The 23,727-nt window shown below is 43.1% G+C and overlaps 2 protein-coding genes across 5 annotated transcripts; one reads left to right on the top strand and one right to left on the bottom strand.

Moving 5' to 3' along the window:
- The first annotated feature begins 1,071 nt into the window (after window positions 1–1,071).
- Window positions 1,072–23,623, top strand: LOC108599775 (sterile alpha and TIR motif-containing protein 1). Of its 4 annotated transcripts, XM_017986823.2 has the most exons (10): window positions 1,072–1,200; window positions 10,419–10,697; window positions 14,357–14,643; window positions 14,701–15,106; window positions 17,728–19,662; window positions 19,726–19,905; window positions 19,969–20,132; window positions 20,352–20,548; window positions 21,112–22,051; window positions 23,343–23,623. In XM_017986823.2, the coding sequence occupies exons 1-10, from the start codon at window positions 1,087–1,089 to the stop codon at window positions 23,347–23,349; spliced, it is 4,509 nt and encodes a 1,502-aa protein (XP_017842312.2). In that variant the 5' UTR covers window positions 1,072–1,086; the 3' UTR covers window positions 23,350–23,623. The 4 variants fall into 4 exon arrangements, with proteins under 4 accessions (XP_017842312.2, XP_017842315.2, XP_017842316.2 ...); XM_017986826.2 differs by lacking the exons at window positions 1,072–1,200; window positions 10,419–10,697 and adding an exon at window positions 13,265–13,286; XM_017986827.2 differs by lacking the exons at window positions 1,072–1,200; window positions 10,419–10,697 and adding an exon at window positions 13,483–13,498.
- LOC108599776 (dyslexia-associated protein KIAA0319-like protein) lies at window positions 5,572–9,535 on the bottom strand. The gene is given in 8 exon segments (XM_017986830.2): window positions 5,572–6,019; window positions 6,081–6,248; window positions 6,313–6,832; window positions 6,888–7,078; window positions 7,141–7,249; window positions 7,307–8,596; window positions 8,598–8,738; window positions 8,792–9,535. Coding segments are annotated over 8 exon segments (3,255 nt in total). The 5' UTR covers window positions 9,434–9,535; the 3' UTR covers window positions 5,572–5,825.
- Window positions 23,624–23,727: the final 104 nt, after the last annotated feature.

Raw genomic sequence — 23,727 nt, 5'->3', positions numbered from 1 at the left:
CGTGTGTCTATTGATATACGTATAAAATCAAATCAGCAGCGTTTAAATAATATTGTGCAACTCGAAATAAATCACAAAGAAATTTGTGTGTGTGTGTGTGTGTGCGTTTCAAGTGCGTAAAGCATCGGCAAATTCCTCAATGAAAATGTGCCGCATAAATTAAATCAAATAAATAACGAAATAAAAGCACACACAAACATATACAAATATAAATATAAATATATACAAAGCGTGCTAGACGTTGCGGCTGTGACGTGCCGATCTAGCAAATATATAACAATTATATTTATACTTTTATTGTATTTCTAAAATATTGCGTGCTGTTGTTGGTTGTGCGTCACAATTTGCTAGAAATTTAGAAAGGCTAAAAGCTTGAGCAAATATATTTACATAATATTTATTTGTTTAAACCAGTTCAAGAGCTGAGCAGACAATGTGGACAGTGACTAACCCAAAGACACAGATGAGAAGCGCATATAGAGGCGTTTTAGCCAACGGTTAACGCCTTTTCAAGCAGCGGAAATTCATTAGCCAACTTAAAAAAACAACAACAAATTTAAGTTGCAAGCAGCGACAAATGCAAACGGAAGTTAGCAACAAAACGCAACACGTGGGCCGCACACAAACGTGGGCTCAACCTGTTGAACTTGTCAGCAAAAGAGAGAGAGAGAGAGGGAGAGAATTGTATCTTTTATGCATTTGTTGCTGCGTATCTTCTAGATACATTTTTGTCAAACGAAAGAAAAACAAAACCAGTTGGACGGCTTACGCATTGGGCCAACACTGAAACTTGTCATTGTTTCGCTGCTGGCTCTTTGCAGCCTTTCATACACTCGCTGCCTTAACGGTTATTGCTTTCTTAATTATACAATATATATTTGTTTACAATATGCAGCTATGTTTTGTTATTTCAACAGCGCACAATAACAATTTCAACAAAAACACAATGTTAACGAATAAATGCACATTGCCAAAACAAAGTGAATGAGCAACAATTAAAGTATTTGCATACAAAAACACAAAAGTTTTAAAACCCATATAAACAGACAGTGGTGTAGTGTAGTGTAGTGTCCAATATATTGTAGCATGGTGGTAACAACAACACGCAGTCCACTGCTGACGCAGCCAAAGAGTGCAACAAGTGGCAGCAACACGGCGGCAATGCGCTCACGTTTAATATTTCCACGCCAGCATTATCAGGTAAATTCTTTATAACTTTCTAGCTCAGCAAACAATCAATCTATGTACTTACAACTAAATTGAGTTACGTAGCGTTCGTTAACCCTACAAATGACCAAGAGACTGAGACCAGACGACGCCGAGACTCGAAACGAAACGACCTGACGCCTGCTTATCCCTTAAAACAATTTACAGTCTTCAGCTGAGACACACTTGAAATTATACAATACACTGTTGTTTATAGCTTGTTCTCTTGTTTTATTGTAAGCCTCGCTATGAGTTGACCTTTGGCCCAAGCAGCAGACGCTATAAGTCATAATTTATTGCTTTGCTAATGTGCAAGACATTCTGCCTATATCCTGTTGTTCAGTTACAAATAATGGCAAACATTGCTAAAGATTCAGCTGTTCGCAAATTTCTTTATAAAATCTATATAAATCGACAAACTTATTTGTTTATAATCAATTTGCTAGCATCAGATATGTACATATGTTGTTTACGCTGAAGAAATGCGTCAACTGCAACCACAATGCTTGAGATACTTTTTAGCTGCTGCTATATATACATATGTATATAGTATGTGTATTTATAAGTACTTCCCTCTTCAAAGCAGCCCAAATTGAGATATAGAACTGCGCGCGTTGTCTGATTTAAGCAGCTGCCAATTTGCACTCTCGACCTGACCCAAGACTAAGAGCGAGAGCGATAGAGAGCGCGCCAGAGAGCCACTTAGGGGGCTTGCGAATCGATCGTAATTTTTGTTTTCCCACTTTGAACGACTGCGACGCCTTTGTCTATATAAATCCACATACTGGGTACATAATTTGATTTCCAGAACGTGCCCGGCGCCGTTTGCGTCAATTGGAGAAATCTACACACATACATATGCATGTTTATATACACATATATGTGTGTATATTTATTGCTGCGAACTGTTTGTAGACAATGCAAAACTTTCGTCAGCATCCAGCCCAAGTTACAGAAAATTAAAGATTAGGCATGTGGCGCTATCATTAACCTGTCGTTTAGCTATAATTTATGAATGAATTCAATTATGATAAAGCCCAAACTGGCCTGCAATGTAAAAACCGGCCCAAGCCACATATTTAAGACTCGTTCCAGCCAAATGCAATTTAAAATTGCATTTAAACTGCAACGGTTGGCTGACAAGCTCAAAATTTCATAATACAAACTAAAGAGCGCGCCAGAGCGAGAGCGAGTTTGCAAAGAGAGTGCGCAACAAGTTGAGCATTTACTAGTGTTGGAAAATCGCCTGCACACAGCGCAACAGCTGTTAGCTGACTGTTAATGTGCTGTTGTCAGGACTGCTGTTATTAAAAACGCGCGCGACCGTCTAACTAAACGCACGCGTTTTCAAATTTCTTAAACATAAATATAAATTTATGTCTAAATGTGTGTGTGATTGATTTTAGCTGTGCATGCCAAACTGTAGTGTAATTGTTTGTGTTTGTTATTGTTGTGAAATGTGCGCACTGTCTTAACACAAAGACTATAAATAATTGGCAAAAAGGTAAATACAATAAACTGCGCGCGGCTTCTAGAAAGAAACCAAAGCCAAAACAAAAAGCAATTTAAAATGAAAAATGAAATGAAAGAAAAGTCATAAAAAGCCTGTTGTTGTTTATGTTAGGCGTTGTTTTTATTTGCTGCGCTACAGGATTTAGTATTTAAAGTTTAGTTCTATTGAACTTTGAAATGATTTTCATGCACAATTGGCATTAAATTTATTTACTATTTGCCACTTTTACCTTTTGCTCTCGCAAATTAGTTGCTCTTTGTGTTCCTGCCTCTCTCTCTATTCGCCACTCTTCCTCCCTTCCGCTATGGGCAGCCAGCTGGCAGTGCGCCCAGTCAATGAATAAACCGGTTTTTATTGTAATTTCGAATGAAACAAAAAAGTATTTAGTTTTTTGTTGTGCAAAAATCACACGCATAGCAACTGTGTTTAATGTTTGTTGGTTTTGGCCAGGGAAGAAGTGAAAAGCATGGTGGGGGGTAAGAGCAGTGCTAGTTATTTATGGCTTATCTATTCACTACGCTTATCAGCAGCACCTTGTCAAAAGCTAGAAACAACACAAATAGTTTGCATTTGTTGCTGCACCCTTTAAGGTTGTTAACAACAAATTGAAGCCAATTGGTCTAAAGAGCAAAGCAAAAGGGTTTGTAAGTGTTTTGTCACTTGACTTTTGAGCGCTACTGTTACTATTATTTACAAATAATGTTAGTTATGACATCGCACTAGCTAGTATTTCCGCTCTATCTTCCAAGCCAATAATTTAACTGGCGTTAGACATTTTTCAAATGCAAATTATCGCTTTAATTGCATATTAGACAGTAGCAAGCATCGTAGATTGCTCATACGACCCGTTGCACAGTTGGTCCAAGGTCAATGCCATTGTCGACTTCGAGCAAACACACAGCTGGCAATCGTCTTGGCCAATTAGAGAAAGCCAAGAGCCCCATGTGTCTCATTAGCCAGAGATTAATATTAAATGCACTCGCAAATTTGACGTTGCAAACTATAAAATGTTGCCAAATTAATTACAATATATATTAAATTGTGCAGCTAGCGTTACAATTGTATTGTTTGTGTACCACTGTACCCTTTACCTGTGGCAACCCACACACACTCATATGTGGTGAATCTCTCGAATATTCCGATTCCCAAGCGCAGCCTACGCAGGTGACGTAAATATCACCAGCAGCTCAATAGAACAATTAACTAGCTCTGTGTCTAAACGGAATAACCGCATTATTTGTTATACGCTGCGAGGGAGTGTGAGATCTATAGATCACACACACACACACACACACTGTGCACTTTACAATCCCTAATTAAACAATAATAAAACGCAAATAAAACATTCGAAAACATTTTATGGCTCGGTCGCTATCACTAAAACAAAATTTATTGTCACGAATACATTAAAAATCACTCAAGCGTTCTTCTTGTCTCGTGTGCCATTTTCTTCTGTTTTGAATAAATGTTTTTATTGCTGTTGTTGTCGTTTCTAATTATTTATATTTGTTGAGCTTTTGTGCAAAAATGCCAACCCGCTTGCCCCCTCCCGTTACCGCTGGCTACAGCATTCTTTAAACTCTCATAAAAAAGCATATACAATTTAATTTATGCATTACGTTGTCTGTTTTGTTTTTGGGCGCACGTTTTTTGATATTTTTAAATTATATAATATCATTCACAATGGCCACGATAAGTGCAGATTGTAGAACAAAAGCCTTGAACTACTTATTATAATTTCTAAATTGAATTCAAATAATTTTAATTTATGAAGTTTTTATACAGAAATTTAGTGTGCACTTAAGCTTGGCTTTTATCATAATCATTAATTTTCCCATAAGCTTTATAAAGATACAAAATTTATGCAAATGAGCTTAACTTCAAGCGACAGCAAATTAGTCAGACTCTTAGCTGATTTGTTAAACAACAAATGAGACCAGTAGCTTTAAAAGCTGTAAACTGTCAACAGAGCTGAGCATACAAATTAGTCAAATATACATATATATATATAAGATCATAAGATGCGCAAGGCAAACAAACAATTCTTGGAAATTGTGCACAGAAATTCTTTATTTATAAGTCGCACGAATTAATTGAGGAGAGAGCAGAGGAAGGTAGAGCAGCAGCTACGCCTGGCAGTCAAAACAAACAATTAAATATACAAAGAAGAGCGAAAAATCTATAAGAATATATTAAGTTTAAACAAAGAATGTCACGTGTGCTTGTGTGAGGGGTGAAAAGTTCAAGAAACTTTTCATTAGCCCCGAGCGACGAAATGGTCGCGCCCAGGTTAAAGTTAAACAGGTGGGTGTTTTTTTTTTATGGACGCGACGAGGATGAGCAAATCGCGTGTCGACTCATAAAAATCAAGCCACGCCCCTTAGCAGCTGTGTGTGTGTATTGTTCCTTTTTTGAAAATGGAGCACACGTGGCAAATACAAGTTAAGCTACCGTTGGCTACTACGAAATTTTGGCTAAAATCAATAAAGCGAGAGCGAACAATATGAATCACGACCAGAGCTTGGCTTACAAGGCAAAAATTCATTTGCAAAGATTTTTAGCAGGAATTGCTCTTGACACCAAAAACGTTGCAAGAGCCAGCGTAGGCGCCAAGCAGTTTGTCCACAAATCCGCCTACGCGTGCATTCAAGTTGTCCAGTAAATGTCAAACCTGCAGCTTGCAGTTCTACAAGCATTGCGACAGTTTGAGCGGCATTAACGCTAAATTCGAAACGTTGTTTTGTGTTGTTTAAGCAATTACAATTGTAATTTATTACATTGATTGTGAACATTATACTATATACAGTTATAAAAATAACACAAAGTTAATAATACTTAAACATAACGTTTGCATAAAAACATAGAATTAAAAAATCAAAGTTTTTGTTGTGTGCGCGCGTATCACAATAAAAGGAACATACATGCTATATAAAATATATATCGCTTAAAAATAATAAACATAGGGGCGCGGCAAGTATAAAATTTGCAAAGTTTAGTTTAGTTTGTATACATAAATAGACAATACACAAATGCATGTATATATATCACACAGACACACACATGCACACAGACTAATTGTAAGTTCGACTTGGGGGTTATTCTTTATTTAGGCTTTGATCTTGCGTCCCAGCTTAGTCACAGCATACTTATGGCCATCACGCATCGAGGACGATGATGAGCCAGCTCCAGTGCCAGCGCCAGTACGGGACTTGTGCTTGCCTATGCCGTTGCTCTTCGAGCGCGTTTCGAAGAGAACATCCGAATCCGTTTCCGATTCGGTAAGCGAGGTATTGCGCGAATCTAGACAAAGAGTGAGAGAGCATAAGTGAGTTGTTTATAGTACAGAGTGCTAGCGACTTACAGTTGGCAGCTTCTTCATCTTGCGCGCCTATGAGCGCATACTTTTGCACCTTCTGTCGCAGTCGCGGCTTTTTGCTTTGACGACAGGCGCAGGCAATGCCCCAAAATAGACCCGAGAGCATCAGACAGCCAGCGATGACAAATACAAATACATAGAGTATGGACCAGTCTGCATAGAGAGAGTGCAAATAGCATTACAAATTATTTGGGAGTTAGTTTATGTTGCTGCCTACCACAATTGGCTTCATCGCTGCCCCAAAAATAACCCAACGAGGGCATCCAGAACGCCTCGCAAATGCAGGCTCTGCTCGCCGGGTTACAGTTGCCATGTCCCGAGCAATTGTTTTGGCAAACTGTTGTGCGAATGTCCACAAAGAGTGCGCCCAGTATGGAGGCATCCTTTTGCTGCTTGCTGCGCAGCAAGCGCTCCACATGCAAACCGTTCACTGGCTTTGATTGTCCGCTCGCCTGCACATAGAACACCAGCACAGGTGCCGCTGTATGCAGCTCGTACTTGAGCTCACGTATCTGTATCTTGTTCTCATCGCCCAGCAGCAGCTGCAGCTTCTGCACTATAGAGTCCACTTCGCTTTGCGTCAGCACTGAGATGCCCATGGGCAGCGTCACTTGCAGCAGATACGGCAGCAAAGGATCAGCATGCACATTGATGCTCACCGTATCCGTGCTGCTGAGTCCCTGCTCATCGCTGACCGTCAGCTTAAAGACATAACGTCCCTGCACCACATTGCTTAGCTGGAAAATGAGAACAAAGTGAGAGATGAGCATGCTGAGCTAATGTTTCACTTACAATCATTATGGGCTGCTTGTCTGTATGGCCAATAACGCTGCCTGCTGCCAAACTGCTCTCCTCACGCGTCCACGAGTAGTTGACCACAGCAAGATCATCCCAGGACTGCGAACCATTCAGATATATAGCCGTGACTGGCAACGTGATGGTGCGATCTCCACCAGCGTTAGCTATAGGCGCTGCATTGCGTTCTGAGGAAAGGGCAACAACTACAGTTGTAAAAAGATTCTACTACAATTGCTGCTCTTCTCACCTTGCACAATCTTCACCCAAGTGCTGTCCACTGCAGTGTTGTTGTTCTCATCGGCCACGGTTAGTTGAAACTCGTACAGACCCAAGGTGAGACTTGTAGCATTTGCCAGCTGTAAAATAAGATGCATTTTAATATTCAATTCTATGGTTGAGTGTGGCAAACTAACCGAACTGTTTGCCTTCAGTATAACCGCCTGATTGGGTCCAGCCAGCTGCTTCCATAGATAGCTCTTTATGCCAATATCATCCTTCGACTCGGAGCCGTTGAGCAGCGCCCAATTGAGCGGCAAGCTGCTTGTTGCATTGGCGCCCGCCTTGGCCACGGGCGGCGAGTTGCTCGGCGGCTTGACAAACACATGCACCTTGGCCGTGCTGGACTGGCCGCTGCCATCGGTTACCTTCAGCACAAACGTGTACATGCCCTCCTCCAAATTGGACAGCTGCACATAGGGCGTGCGCGTATTTTGCATATCCACTGCTTTGGCCTCGTCGCTAGCGTCTTTGGTCCACTCCCAAGCAACGATCTCATGATCGTCCGAGCTGGCAGTGCCATTGAGCGTGACATTGTTGTTGGGCAAATAGAGTATGACAGCATCTCCCGCATTAGCCACTGGCGCATAGTCCGTTTCCTTTAGCACACTGATCATGGCCGTGGTGGAGTTGGTCACATTGTTGGAGTCGGTTACGGTTAGCTTGAAGGTGTAGTTGCCTGGTGAGGTGAGATCGAGCTGCAGTGTGTTCACCTCCGGCAGCTGCGGCTGATAGCCAATGGGTCCGGAGATAACTTCCCAGTGCCAGTTAATGATCTTGTCATCATCCGTGCTAGTGCTGCCATCCAGCACCGCATTCGATGTGGGCTGTCGTATAATTTGTTCCCGTGGCGTGATGATCACCTGCGGCGACTGATTGATGCGTCTTTCTGGCAGCACCGTCACATTGGCCGTTGCCTCACCAAAGGTGCCATTATCACCTGTCACTGTGACTTTAAATGTGTACAGACCCTCGGACAGATTGGATAGCTTCACTTTGGATTTGCTTTGATCGGATATGGTGCCATTCATGGGTCCCTTGGGCTGCGATATAAGCGTCCACAGATACTTGTACTTGGTGTTGCTTGTCTGCTCATCGGGCACTGTGAAAGCGGCGAGCGTAACCTCCTGCTCTGGCAACTGCACATCTTTGGACATTACCGACACCACAATCTCCTTGCGTGCTTCGCTTTTTGCCGCTGTTACTGCACTTGACAGCAGTTGCTCCGTTATATGCTCACTGGCGGCGGCCACTTGGCTATCTCCTGGTACGGCTGCCTCATTGCTACTGTAGTAGCTGCTGTAGGGCACTGCGGTCATGACGCACTGCCGCCGCTTGTTGCGCACAAATCCGTGCTTGCAATTGCAAATGCCTGTGACTGCATTGGACTGCAGCGGCACGCACTGCTCCTGCTGCTGCGGACAGGGGTGTGTCCAGATCACAGGCCACCAGCTCAGCGCCGGCGTAGTAGCTCAGCTCTTCATCGTTCTCATCGGTGGGTTGCATCAACAGCTGCTTCATGCGTTTCTCCTGCATTGGAAACTCGTCATCCTCGTACACATTGCTCTCCTGCTCAAAGACAACTTTAGTTTAGCCCTATAGGGTGTACATGGAGTACTTACCTGAAACTGTAGCCGACGTGGCTGCTTCCAGAAGTTTAGCGCACTCTGCGCCGCCAGCTCGGGATCATAGGGCAGAATCTCGTCATTTTGCTTCGCTGCCGCTGAAGCTTTGAGTAACTGCGGCCAGCTGACAGTGCCATCGCCTACAGGATTAACCAGCACCATTTGCACCTTTTCACTCTCTCGCTCTCTGGGCAGCTGTTTGGGCAGACAAGCTTCGTTGGTTTCGCAGCGTATGTGGTAACATTTGCGCTTAAACACCAAGACCACATTGCAGCCGCTGCTCTGATTGCCACGTTGCGACTTCTCACAGCACGACTCCAGGCAGCTCCACAAATACGTCTCCTCGTCCATCACCTGACCCGCCTCAGTAACCTCTGCCTTGTACTCCTCAAACACACCTGCCTGCTGCTCGTCGCGCGGCGTGGCATTTACAAAAATATGCCGCAACATGCGTCCACACACGGGCAGCTGTTTACCTGAAGTTTGTTGTTCTTGCTTTGCCGTCGCTGCCAGCAGCGCATTTTGCGTTGTTGTCGCCTCGCCGCCCGTGCCAGCCCCAGCGCCTGCTAGAGCTTCCAGAGTGGCTGACGCCATACAAAGCCAGAAAAGCAAAGAACGCATTGCACTTATCCCAACCATCTTGCAGCTTAAGCACTTGGCTATGAGCAATATGCGTAAAGCGGTTATTTTGTTTTTCTATAACTTTTTTTCTTAACGCTAAAACAATAAGTACTTTTTCAACATTTTATTCTTCTGCTAATGGATGACAGTGTGCGCTTAGCGCGCTTAACAGCTGGACTTACAGCTTATCGATAACAGTGCTGTAAAAGACGCTTGGCCTGATAGAGACGTTAGGTTTGAAAAGCTTTGCAGGCGAAGCTTTCACTGCGTTTCGTTTGTTAACTTCTTTTGCAGACAGTTGGCGCGATTTGATAGCGTGTAAATGGCGTGTTTTATTGTTTCACTGTAAGTCGCATTTGCATATATCAAACTTTATACAATCTTATGAAATTATTATTGATTTGAGCGCAACTAAGGCGCGCCTACACACACACAGACAGCTGCCCATACTTTAAATATAAATTTAATCACAACAAAAGTTGTTTGATAATTTATGCAAACATAAATCAACTAATGTGTATGACTGTTGAATTATTGAGTTTTAGTGCTTTATCTTAAAGCTCAATGCATTCAAATAGTATAAAAATTGATTATGGTTCTAGGCGTTGCGGCGCCTGCAGTTTGCAAGCGACTGTAAATACGTGTAGTTTGAAAAGCGCTGGCAATTGAAGCGTGCTTGAATTAATTCAATTATATTGCTCAGAACTACTTATGTATGTTTATAAATTGCAAATAAATCTTAAGCAGACAGACAGACAATAAAATTGATAATTGTTGAATTATAATTATGCCAGCAAGAATATGCAAATCATTGGTCACAATTTTTGTTGTGTTAGTCATAAGCGAATGCCATAAAAAAACGTTAAAGTAAATGCTTCTGTATATTTACGTCTCTGTGCCTTAAAAGAAAGTAGAGTCTACTGTGATATGCCCATAAAAGGCAACGCTCATATTCAAAACAAAGCTTTATAACTAATTTGTTGCTATTTCTCTATCTTAATAGATGACAGACTTCTCGGATAGTTCACAGGGCGCTGTGCTAAGTCCAGCCAGCTCGTTGATTGAAAGTTTTAACAAGAAGAGCAATGGTTCTTCCAGTGCCTTGGCCAGCTCTGCATCGGCCACGCCAACTTTGAATGGCAATGGCAACAGTTTGGCGGGTCCGTTAAGTGCGGGCAGCACCACTGTGGCCGGCTTAGGCGGCAGACAGATTAATACCAGCTCTAGTTCATGCAGTAGTCTTAAGGAAACCTCACATCAATCCACGTCCACATCCCAGCAGGTGAGTTAGTCATATTAAATTATACAAAAGAGTGCGCGAGAGTAGAGGAATTTATGACTTGTTAGCTGATAAACCTGGCATAATGCGTCTATTTTTAAATAATTACTTAAAGAATTTGTTGGCGTCTGCTCAGGGCTAACTGATAAGTCGCCTGCTTTTGACCAACTTTACAAAAGGTTAACTGTTGAGTGCGCACTCATTGATTAGATTAACAATAAACAATTTATTGTTAGGCGTCGCAGCGGCTGCTGCTTCCAGCTGTTGCTCTATAACAAATTGTATACAGTGCGTATACTCGATATATTTTATACAGCATATGCGCAAGCCTGTTGAGCAAAGCTATAAAATTGATTAGCCCGTAACCAGTTTTATTTATAAACAAAACGTGCCGCCGCCTGAGCGCATAATTGTTATTTAAACATTTTATTTGCAAACGGCAAAATTTTCACGTAGATAACAAGCGGCTCACACAGCCTGCTGACAGCTATTTTGCATTATATACTATATAGCTGACTATATAGCTGTGTGTTTCGCTTTTTATGCCCCCCCTCCACTCAGAGCTGTAATGAGCTCTTTCCTGCATTGATAAGCAGGTTTGTTTTTGTTATTCCAAATGAATGCCAAAAAGTAAAAGCAATTACTAAATGCTACAGTTAGTTTTTCTTATAAACAAACTGAACCGCAACATACTTTAAATTGTCAATTTTTTATATATTGTGACTCATTTGCCGGCGCGCGTTTTGCCTTTTGACAACGCTCGCGAACTCACGTCAAAGTTTTCGTGACGTCACGAGTGGCGATTGGCCGGCCCCATGCGTAATCTTTAGCTATGAATGCTATTCCTGATGCTTTCTTCAACAGTACACAGTTCATTGCGACAACATTTTGTGTTATCAACAAGCACTGACCATGCAAAATTCATTCACAGAAACAAATATATATACATATATACACTTATATGTGCGATCTGTCATGCTTGACAATTTGAAAATTCACAGAAACAGCAAAGACTTGTGCTGATTTCTTTTCGCAGAAAAGTTTAGAATATTGTTATTAATAGCTTAGATTAACGCAATTGCAATTATTACAATTTGATTGTGCAAACAAAACACAAAATGACGCACATTTAAATATGGCAAATGTTGATATATCCAAAGCAATAAGTTATTGTTGGCACATAGTTTATAAATCATGCAGTTAACTATATGGACTGCTGTAAACATAAAGATAAAGCCTTTTGCTATAGCTATGCAAATTATAAAAGTCAATTGTTTTTCATTAGTACATAAATTAACAACTTATTATAAATAAATGCACAGATGTGTGTGTGTGTGTGTGGAGTTAAAACAATTGTAAATATAAATACAGCAGCTAAAACAAAGTCGAAGATTCAACCAAGTTATGAATATTGTAAAGTTTTTAAAGCTACCAATAGACTCTAAAGATCTTTTAATGAACACAGGGTATAATAAATCTATAAAAATATCACAGCCAGAAAACAAAGCACGCTTTTGGCACTTGCCGCTTTCCTTGCCCTTCCCGCTGCCCCTAAAGCGAAGCAAGTAAACAGCTTGCGAATTGAAAACACAAACAAGCTCGCACCGGTCGATCATTATGAATAGAAGAATATATATGTTTATACTATGTATAAACATTTATAGCAACAGCTTAGAGCACTGAGCGCGTTAATTATTAGAAATGAGCTGCGGTTAGAGAGAAACGTGAGTTGGAATTGTTGAATTATGCAAATGCCTAAAACAAATTCAATACAAATACATATATGCGACGCCTTCATCTACTTACACACACACACACACACACACACATGTATGTTTGTCTGTATTTGTTTATTTGTAAGCAACAATTTACCATTTCGTTTCCTAGAATTCGCAGCGACCGCAGCTCACGTCAACGCCAACACTGACTGGGGGGCTGCGCTCGCTAGCCATCTCGCTCGCACCCACGCTTAGCGACAATGATCACTTTAAAATGACAAACAAACAGCTGCTTTTGCTGCTGGCGTTGACAGCGACGTCGACGTCGACGCAAACAGCATTGAAAGCTCTCAAGCTTGGCGACTGCTAGAAGTGCCGCTCATTTTACTTTAGTTAACGAAACGAACGAGCAGCGAGCGTAGCGCGCAAAATAGAACAAAGCAATTTGTTGTTAAAATCAAAACGAAATAAATCTTCATGTTGAATTTGTGCAGCAAGCGTTCAGCGACTCATATAAAAATATTAATTACCTAACCAACTAATTTAACAATTAAACTAATTAATAAACGATTTACGAACGAAAACGCGCAAAAGTTCAAAGCGAATTTACTAGAAACTTTTGCCGAATCTAACGAACACTTCAAACGAACTCCTCTCTGTCTTATCAGTATTTCACTTCTATTTTTTGTTGTATTCCGGTATAAAAAACAAAAAATAACGAACAACGATTAGTTGCTGCTGTGTTTTGTTCTTGATTTGAAATTATTCAATGCTCAGCGTTTGTGTTGAAAGCGTGCGAATCTAATACAAACAAATATTATTTAATGAAAATACAAATCAAACAGCGCGAAGCAAACACACAAAAGCGACGACGGTAAAAAAAAAATAACAAACACATTAAATAATTTTATATGCATAAATCTGTGTGCAAACTTTAAATAAATATATAGCGTATATACTTGTCTGTCAGTGAGTGCGAGAGATAAGCGTGCAAATTTCTGCATATGTGTACGGTGGCGTATACGTAATATGAAATCTGTTGAAAATTGAAAAATTCCAATATTTTTATTGTGCACACTTACTGAGGTTAGTGCCAACAGTAAGAAATATATAATATTGATAAATTAGTAAATGACGCAGTGCTTAGCAAAGTTTAAAAATTATGCCCATATCTAATCTATTGACTTCATATGTCCAAGCCTGCAAAATGAGAGAACGTTGTAGACTTGGCACTTTGTCGATAAGTCGCTGCTATATACACATGCCATATTTATATTGTTTAATTTTTAAGTTGCGTACTAAGAACTGCGGCTTTGGACGCCCCCGCACATCTTGAGGTGCTCGAGAGTACACGAGGCACAAAAGCGAATATGAAATCTGTCCAAAATTAGAATTGATTCGTAATGGTAGCAAAGCAACAAATAATGAGAAATACAAAAGTGTTTTGCTCTTTCACAAAGTATTTGTATTTTTATATTTATTTTTGTTGTATTCAAAGATTTGAACATAGTGCTGATCTATAGCAACTAAATCATGTTGAGCGACAGGCTCTTGGGCATTATAATTTTAACTTCAATAGCTAACTGTGCCAAGCTCTGTGACTAATGCGCTGCAGCAGCTGTAGATAGCAACAATATACTATATATATCTGCTCAACTCGACTGCGCTGCTGTATCTTGCTATAGATATAGACAGATGGAATGCCTTATGACAATCTTATCTTTAACTGTCAAGCATTTGCTGTTTGCCAAGGCATAAAGCCATCTATCAGCACTAAAAACCACAAGCAGCAAGTCTAAAAAATATTCTGCCAAATTGGCTTGCAATTAATTTATAAAGGCGGCAAACATTGCCTAAGCCGCAAAGCAAACAATGCGCACATGAAAGTGAATACACTTTGATATGATAGAATGTTATGTCTGATATATTTCTAATCGATTGCAGGTTGTCAACAGCAGCAGTGGCAGCAGCAGCACAACGACGCGTGTGGAAAAGAAATCACAGCGTCTGCACCACATCACATCCTCCTCATCCACATCCACAACGCAAGCAAGCGAAATGAAAGCGGCCGCTGTTAAGCGCGATCTCACTGATATTAAAATGTCCATGTCGGAAATTGAGCGTCTCACTGGCGCGAGCACAGCGCCCACAACGCGACAATATCCCTCCATTGATGACCTCAAAACAATGCACCATGGTGACCACAGCACCATAACGCAGCTAAAAAACAAGTAAGTTGAACTTGGTTTAAGAATAAATGAGTTTTCAGCTAATGTTTGACTTTGCAGAATACGCGCTTCGTTTGAGAATCTGGTGGATGGTGATACGGACAGCAGTTGTCATGGCATTGTCACCACGCCGGATGGCGACGACGACTGCACACACAATCACTTTGGCAGCGGCCTGGAGCTAACACATCCTGCTGCAGCGCAGCTGAGCGCCAGCGCTGGACTCAGCGGCTCGAATAAAACCATCGACACCATCAAGTTTGAGGAGAAACGCTCCAAGTCTGTGGCCACCACCAAAGTGGTGGCCGATGGCTTCAGCTCCGAGCAGGCCACGCACAATTCGGCAGAGATGAAGCGTCTCCAAGCGGGTGATATTGATTACAAAGAGGCTAAGGCTGCGTCAGCGGTGCGCAATCGCCTGGAGGTGGATGGCGTCAAGACCGAGGAGAATGCCGCAGTGCTGCAGGTGAGTGGAAGCAAGGGAGGGAGAGTTTGAATTATAAGTATAAGCTCAGCCTGCTTTTAAATTTATAAGTAATGTTATCTTACGCAGAAAATTCCCCACTAATTACTTATAGTATAAAGTAAATTTCGCAACAGCTTATTAAATCTGCGCTTGAATTGGCTCAGAGCTTTTCAAAGCTCTAGCTGAATGAATCAGCAAGGTCTGATAAGCCAGCCACTGACTGGGGTGCGACTAACCCCAATCCCTCGTAACGTAGTCAGTCCGTCCTAACGGCTATCAAGTTGACTAACAACAACTCTCGGCGTCGGCGTCGGCGGCACTCCTTTTAGTTTCAGTTCGAGCTGCGAGTCCGTTGCGTGCATGTCAAAGTCGCATAAGTGTTAATGCTCTGCACAAATGTTAAAACTCGAGTGAAAGTGCTCTAAATATTCTTCAGCGTTAGATATATTGATTTTCTTATGCCTTGACGGCGCCCAAAAGTCGGCAACAGTCTGCTGTCGCTCTACGGCATTGCGTATACGTAATATGCTGTTGTACAAATGTGCGCTCCACTGGAGCCCACAACTAGTGCGAGACTTTAGCAAAGGACACACGCCCCCCAGCCGCCGATCCATGTTGAGAAGAATTCAGGTATTTGAATTGAATTGCGACACCTTTTGTATGGGGAATGCCCCCAGAGTAACCAGGGGCAACCAACTGCACCATTTGTTATTGTCATAGTGGCTTATCTAATCAATTCGTGCATATATAATGTCGGCATAGTCTAGTTAAACACATTGCTTATTAGCATAAATTATTTTATGGCCTCTTGATTATCAAAGCCGCGTCCGCAACGCAAATAATTTATAAAATTTGATTAATCAGAAAAAGTTGCAAATGCAAAGGGTTAAATTTCCCTAAGCACGTTTCATTCAAAAATGCTACAAATTATTTCTGAGAAAACGTCAAGCAAACTCTTTGTTTTCTTTTCTATATTTCACTTAAATATAAAATAAAGCGACGCGGCGTGTTTAGTGCTCAGTATCAAAGCAGCGATCGTCGCGAGCGTTACGCTATTTTTATAATCGGCGCAAATATATAAAATATATATACGGAATACATGCATATATATATATATATATATATATATGTTGCATACATTTGTCAATCGTTAGCAAATATGTAAAGAAAATTGGCAACTAACAACGACTTCCTAATTAGAGAGAGAGCCAACTCAGCTCGGCAGACAACTGACAAATAATAAGAGCATTATATTGAATATATATACAAGTGTTAAAGTACGCCCAAGTAGAACAAATTTAGAACTTGACCTTCGGGTGTATAACACTTGTCAGTTCGTTCAGCGACAACGGAACGAACGAAACGATACGGAACGAATCGGCGGATCGGCGGACAAATTTCGGAATTTTATAAATATTTTCATGATGAAATTCTAAACACACACAGCTAAGCAAAAGTGTGCAGAGAGTGTGTGTGAATAATAAAATTAACTTAAGCTTGACGAAACTAAACAATGGGCTATCGACTGCGAATTAATGTGAGCTTGCAACTAAAACTTCATTAAGTGTCTGTATGTTGCATTCATTTATTTGTTTAAATTGAACAAATTTAAGTGTCAGCCAACAAATTATAATGTATATAGTACACCCAGCCACCCACTCATGTCTATAGCGAAAGCGCAACGTCAGCCAACTTGTGCGCTATTCGTATGTAAATGAAAACAAAAATATAGAATCCAATTTAAATTCTTGTACTATATAAAAAAAACAACGAATTGCTCGTTCATCGCCACAGTCAGTGTATAAATTTAAACATGTCCAGTCAGCAACAGCAGCAGCAGCAGCAACAACAACACAACCGCAACCCTTATTGGGTGAGTACCCGTTTCCGCTCGCTGCGCATTTCTCACGCGTCAAGTGGCTGCCAAATATGATATCTCCGCCACCTGCGGCCAGCGCACCTGTTGGTCGCTTTAGTCCCAAGTCGCCATCCACTGTCGCCGCCGCCACAGCCCATTCAAGTGGTGGAGCGGCACTGCGTGTCTGTCCGCTGCCAGAATGTCTGGCAGCTCAGCCGCCTCATCCTCCTCTTCCTCCTCCTCGTCGTCGTCGTCTTCGTCTTCTTCGTCAGCAGCTGCCAGCGCTAGCTCCCACACAAGAGTACGTAAAAGTTCTAATCCAAATTTGCAGTCTGCCCTCAGCTGCCGCCCAATGTCGCCACCACCCAACAACACAGCAACACCCACAACAACAACAACCAACAACAACAATCACTTGAAACATGTGCGCGAAATACCCATAGAGGTAGAACAGAACCAGGTATAACCAGGGGGCGCCAATATTGATAATGGCCAGCTTAGAAACTGCTTTGCATGCTGGCTAATCCCAAAGCTAAGCTTAGCTTAAATGAATCGAAACAATTATAAGCAAACATTTTATTAATAGAACTTGCTATAGGTACCAAACTAACAGTTTGTAGCTTAATACAGAGATACTTACAACTGTATGAGCGTCAATTCCATGAGCTGTGAGTCCCGCTCGAAGCTCACAACACTTGCATTTTGTTTGTAGTTCTACGCTCTTTGTTAACTACCACTCACTGTTATTGTACGCATTTTGCAGGAGGCGCTCTCGCTGCGAACCGGCGACAGAACACAGCAGGCGAGCAATAAGGTGGCCGCCGCCAGTATTAAGGTGCAGAGCGATAACTTCTCGGCGGACAAGCAGGCGATATCGCAGTCACAGCAATCACAGACGGTGACCTCCAATGGAATCATCAGCCAGGAGAAGCACGTGTCGTCGGCATCGCAGGCGAAATACTCGATGACACACAATGGCGTCTCCAGCACGGGCAGCAGCATGATCTCCTCGTCCTCGCAGATGTCCGCCTCGGCCAGCGGCAATGGCCAGCAGCTGATCAAGCTGAAGGAGCTCAAGCTGGACGATCTCAAGTCCCTGACAGCGGGCAGTGGGCAGCAGGAGATCGAGCAGGCCATCAACAAGTATTCGAACGTGCTGACCTCGTTTGTGAGCACGCTCCAGGACGACGACAGCAGCAGTCTGGTGGCCAGCGGCGGCGAAAAGAAGTCGCACTATCTGCAGAAGATCAACGAGGTCATCCGGCGTGCCTGGGCAGTGCCCACGCATGGCCACGAGCTGGGCTACTCGCTGTGCAATTCGTTGCGTCAGAGCGGTGGCCTCGATCTCCTCATGAAGAACTGCGTGCAACACAACATGGATCTGCAGTTCAGCTCGGCCCAGCTGCTGGAGCAGTGCCTGACCACAGAGAATCGCTCGCATGTGGTGGACAATGGGCTGGACAAGGTGGTCAACGTGGCCTGCGTCTGCACCAAGGAGTCCAATATGGAGCACTCGCGAGTGGGCACCGGCATACTGGAGCATCTCTTCAAGCATTCCGAGGGCACCTGCTCCGATGTGATACGGCTGGGTGGCCTCGACGCTTTGCTCTTCAAGTGCCGCACCAGCGACGTGGAGACGCTGCGTCATTGCGCCAGCGCGCTGGTGAATCTATCGCTCTACGGCGGTGCCGAGAATCAGGAGGAGATGATTGTGCGCAAGGTGCCCATGTGGCTGTTCCCGCTGGCCTTTCACAACGACGACAACATCAAGTACTATGCCTGCCTGGCCATAGCCGTGCTCGTGGCCAACAAGGAGATCGAAGCCGAGGTGCTGAAGTCGGGCTGCCTGGATCTGGTTGAGCCGTTTGTGACCACGCACGATCCCTACGAGTTTGCCAAATCGAATCTGGCGCATGCGCATGGCCAGAGCAAGCACTGGCTGGAGCGGCTGGTGCCCGTGCTGAGCTCCAATCGCGAGGAGGCGCGCAATCTAGCCGCCTTTCATTTCTGCATGGAGGCGGGCATCAAGCGCAAGCAGGGCAACACGGACATCTTCCATGAGATTGGGGCCATCGAGGCGCTCAAAACAGTGGCCAGCTGCCCCAATGCCATTGCGTCCAAGTTTGCAGCGCAGGCGCTGCGTCTCATAGGCGAAACGGTGCCCCACAAGCTGTCGCAGCAGGTGCCGCTGTGGTCCGTCGAGGATGTGCAGGAGTGGGTGAAACAGATTGGCTTCCACAGCTTCCTGCACCAGTTCGAGGAATCGCAGGTGGACGGCGATCTGCTGCTGAAACTCAATCAGGAAAACCTGCGCGATGACATTGGCATTCGGAATGGCATTCTTCTCAAGCGCTTCGAGCGTGAACTGCAATCTCTCAAACGCATGGCGGACTACTCCTCCAAGGACACGGCCAAGATGCATCAGTTTCTCGCCGAGATTGGCACCGACTACTGCACCTACACCTATGCCATGCTCAATGCTGGCATTGACAAATACACGCTGCCCCACGTCAACGAGGACATGCTGACCATCGACTGTGGCATCAAGAACGCGATTCATCGTCTGCGCATTCTCAACTCGGTGAAGAATCTGGAGAATTCGCTGCCCAGCTCCTCCGAAGAGAACATGGCCAAGACTCTGGACGTGTTTGTTAGCTACAGGCGCTCCAATGGCTCCCAGCTGGCCAGTCTGCTCAAGGTAACGTCAAGGTCACGCCGCACTCGTCTCTGCTGCACTAACTTGCTCTTTCTTCTCTTCCAGGTTCACTTGCAGCTGCGCGGCTTCTCCGTGTTCATAGATGTGGAGCGCTTGGAAGCGGGCAAATTCGACAATGGCCTCCTGAACAGTATTCGTCAGGCAAAGAACTTTGTCTTAGTATTAACGCCCGAGGCGCTGCATCGCTGCATCAACGATGAGGAGTGCAAAGACTGGGTGCATCGCGTAAGTTGTGATAATCTCTCATACATACTATGAAAATGAACTCATTGATATCCATTTGATTAGGAGATTGTGGCTGCATTGAATTCGAATTGCAACATAATTCCGATTATGGATCAGCAGTTTGTCTGGCCGGAGAACCTGCCCGAGGACATGTCCGGAGTGGCGCACTTCAATGGCGTTAGCTGGATTCACGATTACCAGGATGCGTGCATCGATAAGCTCGAAAGGTATATTAACGGCGCATTTAGAGCGAAATGGATGATGAGTCCCTAGTAGTGGTGAACTTTGTAGTCCCAGCCCCCAGCTAGAAACCAAAAATAAGAATTTATTTATAATTTGCAATTTATTCAGTATTAACAATCAACTTCCCCCCCTTCGATTTTTCTCACCCCTTTCTCTTTCTCGCTCTCCCCCCAACTCTCTCTCGCGCAATCAACAATTGGCAGATTTTTGCGCGGCGAAAAGAATGTCGATCGCATTGCAGCGATGGCGCCTGGTACTCCCGGCGTTGTATCGTACCAAAGAATGCATAGCAACGATTCCGACTATCAGCAGAATGGTGGTGGCGGCGCAGGCAGTGGCGGCGGCTGTGGTGCAGCCAGTGTGGTGGATGGCCTCATAACGGCCAATGGCAGCGGACAAGGTGGGCCAACGAGTACAACCTCGACTACTACAAATCCAAATTTAAATCTAAATTCAAACTCAAACTCAAATCAAAGTCAAACTACAAATTCGACTGCGAATGCAAATTCGAACTCGAATGCGAATTCAAATCAAGCTCAGCTGCAGCGTAGATTAGGTCATCATCGAGAGCACTGAGCACAGCCTCTCGAATAAACATAAGTCTAACTAAAATTGTCTCTCTTAACAGCGAGAGCGCGCGCGCTTTCTCTATCTCTCTCTCATTCTGAATACTTAACTTTAAGCTCAATTCTCTGTCGCTCTCGAACTGAGAGCGTGCAAAACTCAAAGCTGCTGCTAAGTCTCTCGCTCGCTCTCTTTATCTCGCTCTGGCGAGAGCTCACACACACACTCACCTCTCTTTCACACCACATCACACACACACACACACACCTAACTTTACTCTAAATTTAAACTGCAAACTCGAAACAATTAATGATTAATTTAATTCTGACAACAACAACAACAACGAAATCAAAATGCAACGCGAAAAAAACTCAACTCAACTCACACACACACACGCAGCTAATCACCAGGCAAATAGATACCGGCAATCCCCTTCTCCAGGCCGCCAGCGTGGCAGCAATGGCATCGTCGGCTACAGACGCCTGCCCAATCCGCGCTCCAACTTTCTGCCGCCCTATCGCACCCAGCAGCCCTCGCTGCGCGGCTCCGGCTCGGCTTCCATGCAGAATATGACGCCGCTGGCTTATCTGCCGCCACGACGCAGCTCGGCGGCGGGACTGGGACACAACGCCAGCGTGGCCAATGGTTATCGCTCGCACAGCGTCGACGGACTGCTCGATCAGGCAGCTGCGGAGGCGGCTGCAGCCAGCGAGGATAGCTTGAGCACGCCGGAGCAGCGCATTGCTGCCGCTGCGGCAGTTGTGACGGCGGGCAGCACAGCTCTGACCAATGCCAGCTCCAGCTGCACACTGCAGCCAGAGGATGGCGATATGGATGAGCTGGATATGGAGGCGGCACCAGTGGTGGCGGTGACGCGGCGGGACAAACAGCAACTGGCGAATGTGCAGCAGCATCGCAAGTCACGTAGTCTGGATCACATACTCTCCAAGCAAGTGCTGGCCGAGCTGATGCTCCAGCCCAGCGAACCCACCGACGAAACACAGAGCATGCAAAATCTGGCGATACCGCCGACGCCGCAGCCACAGCGACGTGACGCCCTCTACAATCGCCAGAGTCCCGAGGGTGTCAGCTCTACGGAAAGTGAGCGTGAGGATGCGCAGTCTGTCAAATCCAAGTCGCAGTCTGTGTCGCCGTCGCCGTCGCCGTCGTCGTCGCCATCGCCGCATGGCAATCAGCAGCGAGCAGCGGCGCATGTGCATCGAGGCAGCAGCTTGTGCAGCAACAAGACATCGAACTCATCGCTGGGATCGAACAATAGTGCCAACAATAAGACGATATTCAATCGAACTATGAAGAAAATGCGCTCGCTGATGAAAAAGTAAGCACAAATTATTGCAATTGCAATTGCAATTTGCAAACTGCAAGCAACTGAGACAAAAATGCAGCGACAACTCGCTACTTCTGCTCGTTACTCGCTAATTTCTTTCTAACATCATTCGCTAACAAAAACAAAACCCGTATTCGCGTATACAAAACGTTACTTTCCAGTTAAAAACGCATTTGTTCTCTAACGTGTCTCATCACAATTTAACTCGTTCACTCACTATCTATTTAGTACTCTCTACATTGTTAACGAACCAAACATGCGCATCTATCTCTATCATTCTACATATACACACTATCTCTCTCTCTCTCTCTCTCTCTCTTTCACTATCTCTCACACACACTGTTTGTGCTGTCTCTCTCTCTCTCTCGATCTTTGTGGTTATGGGTAATTCGGTCGCTATAGCTCTACCTCTATCTGTCGTAGCTCGTTCCAACTCGTTAAGCTTAGCATCCACTAAAATATGCCTGCGTTGCCCCCGTTGAAAAACAAACCAACCATTCTCACTCTCCAAAAAGAAAAGGGTATAAAAATCACAATCTATTTGCCTTGTGATTAGTTGTTGTTGATTTTTTTTCTGACAAAACGAATTTATATTGCAAGCTAATTTATTTAAAGTTAAAGAAACAATTGCATATAAAGCATAGTTTATATGACTTATTTAGAGCACACAAAGCAATGAAACAAAAATACAATACAATACCACACACACTTTAAATGATATATTTATTACCATTAACTTTAATATTTATTCTGCAAAATTGTAAATTTTCTTCAGACGCAATTTTCTTTTATTATAACCGTCCGTAAAATGAAAACTTTACCAACGCAAATAAGTGTCTTAAAACGCAAATATTTAAGTGATATTTAAATTAAACTAAACAATATACAAAAAAAAGTAATCAAATATCATTTAGCAACTATACGTACTACTTGCTGTATAATATTATAATTTTAGCAAATGAGTCTTAAGGCATATTTTTATTGATTTTGCAATATATTTATGTATAAATAATCTTTAAACTAGACTTAAATAAAATGTGACTTAATAAAACGAATTGTGTATTATTGCCCCCCTGCTTTATCAATCATACCTATCATAATATGCATGTTCCATTCTATATGTTTGTTTGTTTTGTTATGTTTGTCTCATGGTATGTGTTTGTCTAATATAATTTATTGTTTAATGCTAATGCTGCTAATTAATTGACTTTTCTCTTCTTGTTATATTTTTGGAATACTTTTTCTCGCCTCTTTTCTTTTCTCTTTCAATTTTATTTTGTAGACCATGAAAGCGCAATATGTTGTACTTGTTGTTATTGTTGTGCCCTCGCCCACTGCCTCTGTCAAAAATCCGATTCGAATTCAACAAACTCTTCTTCATGACCTCCTCCCACACACCACGATATTGACAAGCAGCTAATACTTATGTATATACATAAACGAAGGTATCCATGCATACTCCTCCGCAAGGTGATTGATGTCCAAGTGTTTCAACATTCATTGTTATTTATTACAAAACTTAAACATGCACAACGAATAAATATTCAAAATCGAAAAAACAGACTGTGTCAAAAATATGTTGTACATTTTAATAATAGAAACGTATATACATTATTTAGTATTTATATAATCTAAGTAGCTTTTGTTTTTCATGCTAAGAGCATTTA

This window comes from Drosophila busckii, chromosome 3L (assembly GCF_011750605.1).
Source record: "Drosophila busckii strain San Diego stock center, stock number 13000-0081.31 chromosome 3L, ASM1175060v1, whole genome shotgun sequence".
In the NCBI taxonomy this organism is placed as follows: domain Eukaryota; kingdom Metazoa; phylum Arthropoda; class Insecta; order Diptera; family Drosophilidae; genus Drosophila; species Drosophila busckii.
The sequence above is the reverse complement of the archived record's forward strand: the minus strand, read 5'-3'. Positions and strand labels throughout refer to the sequence as shown.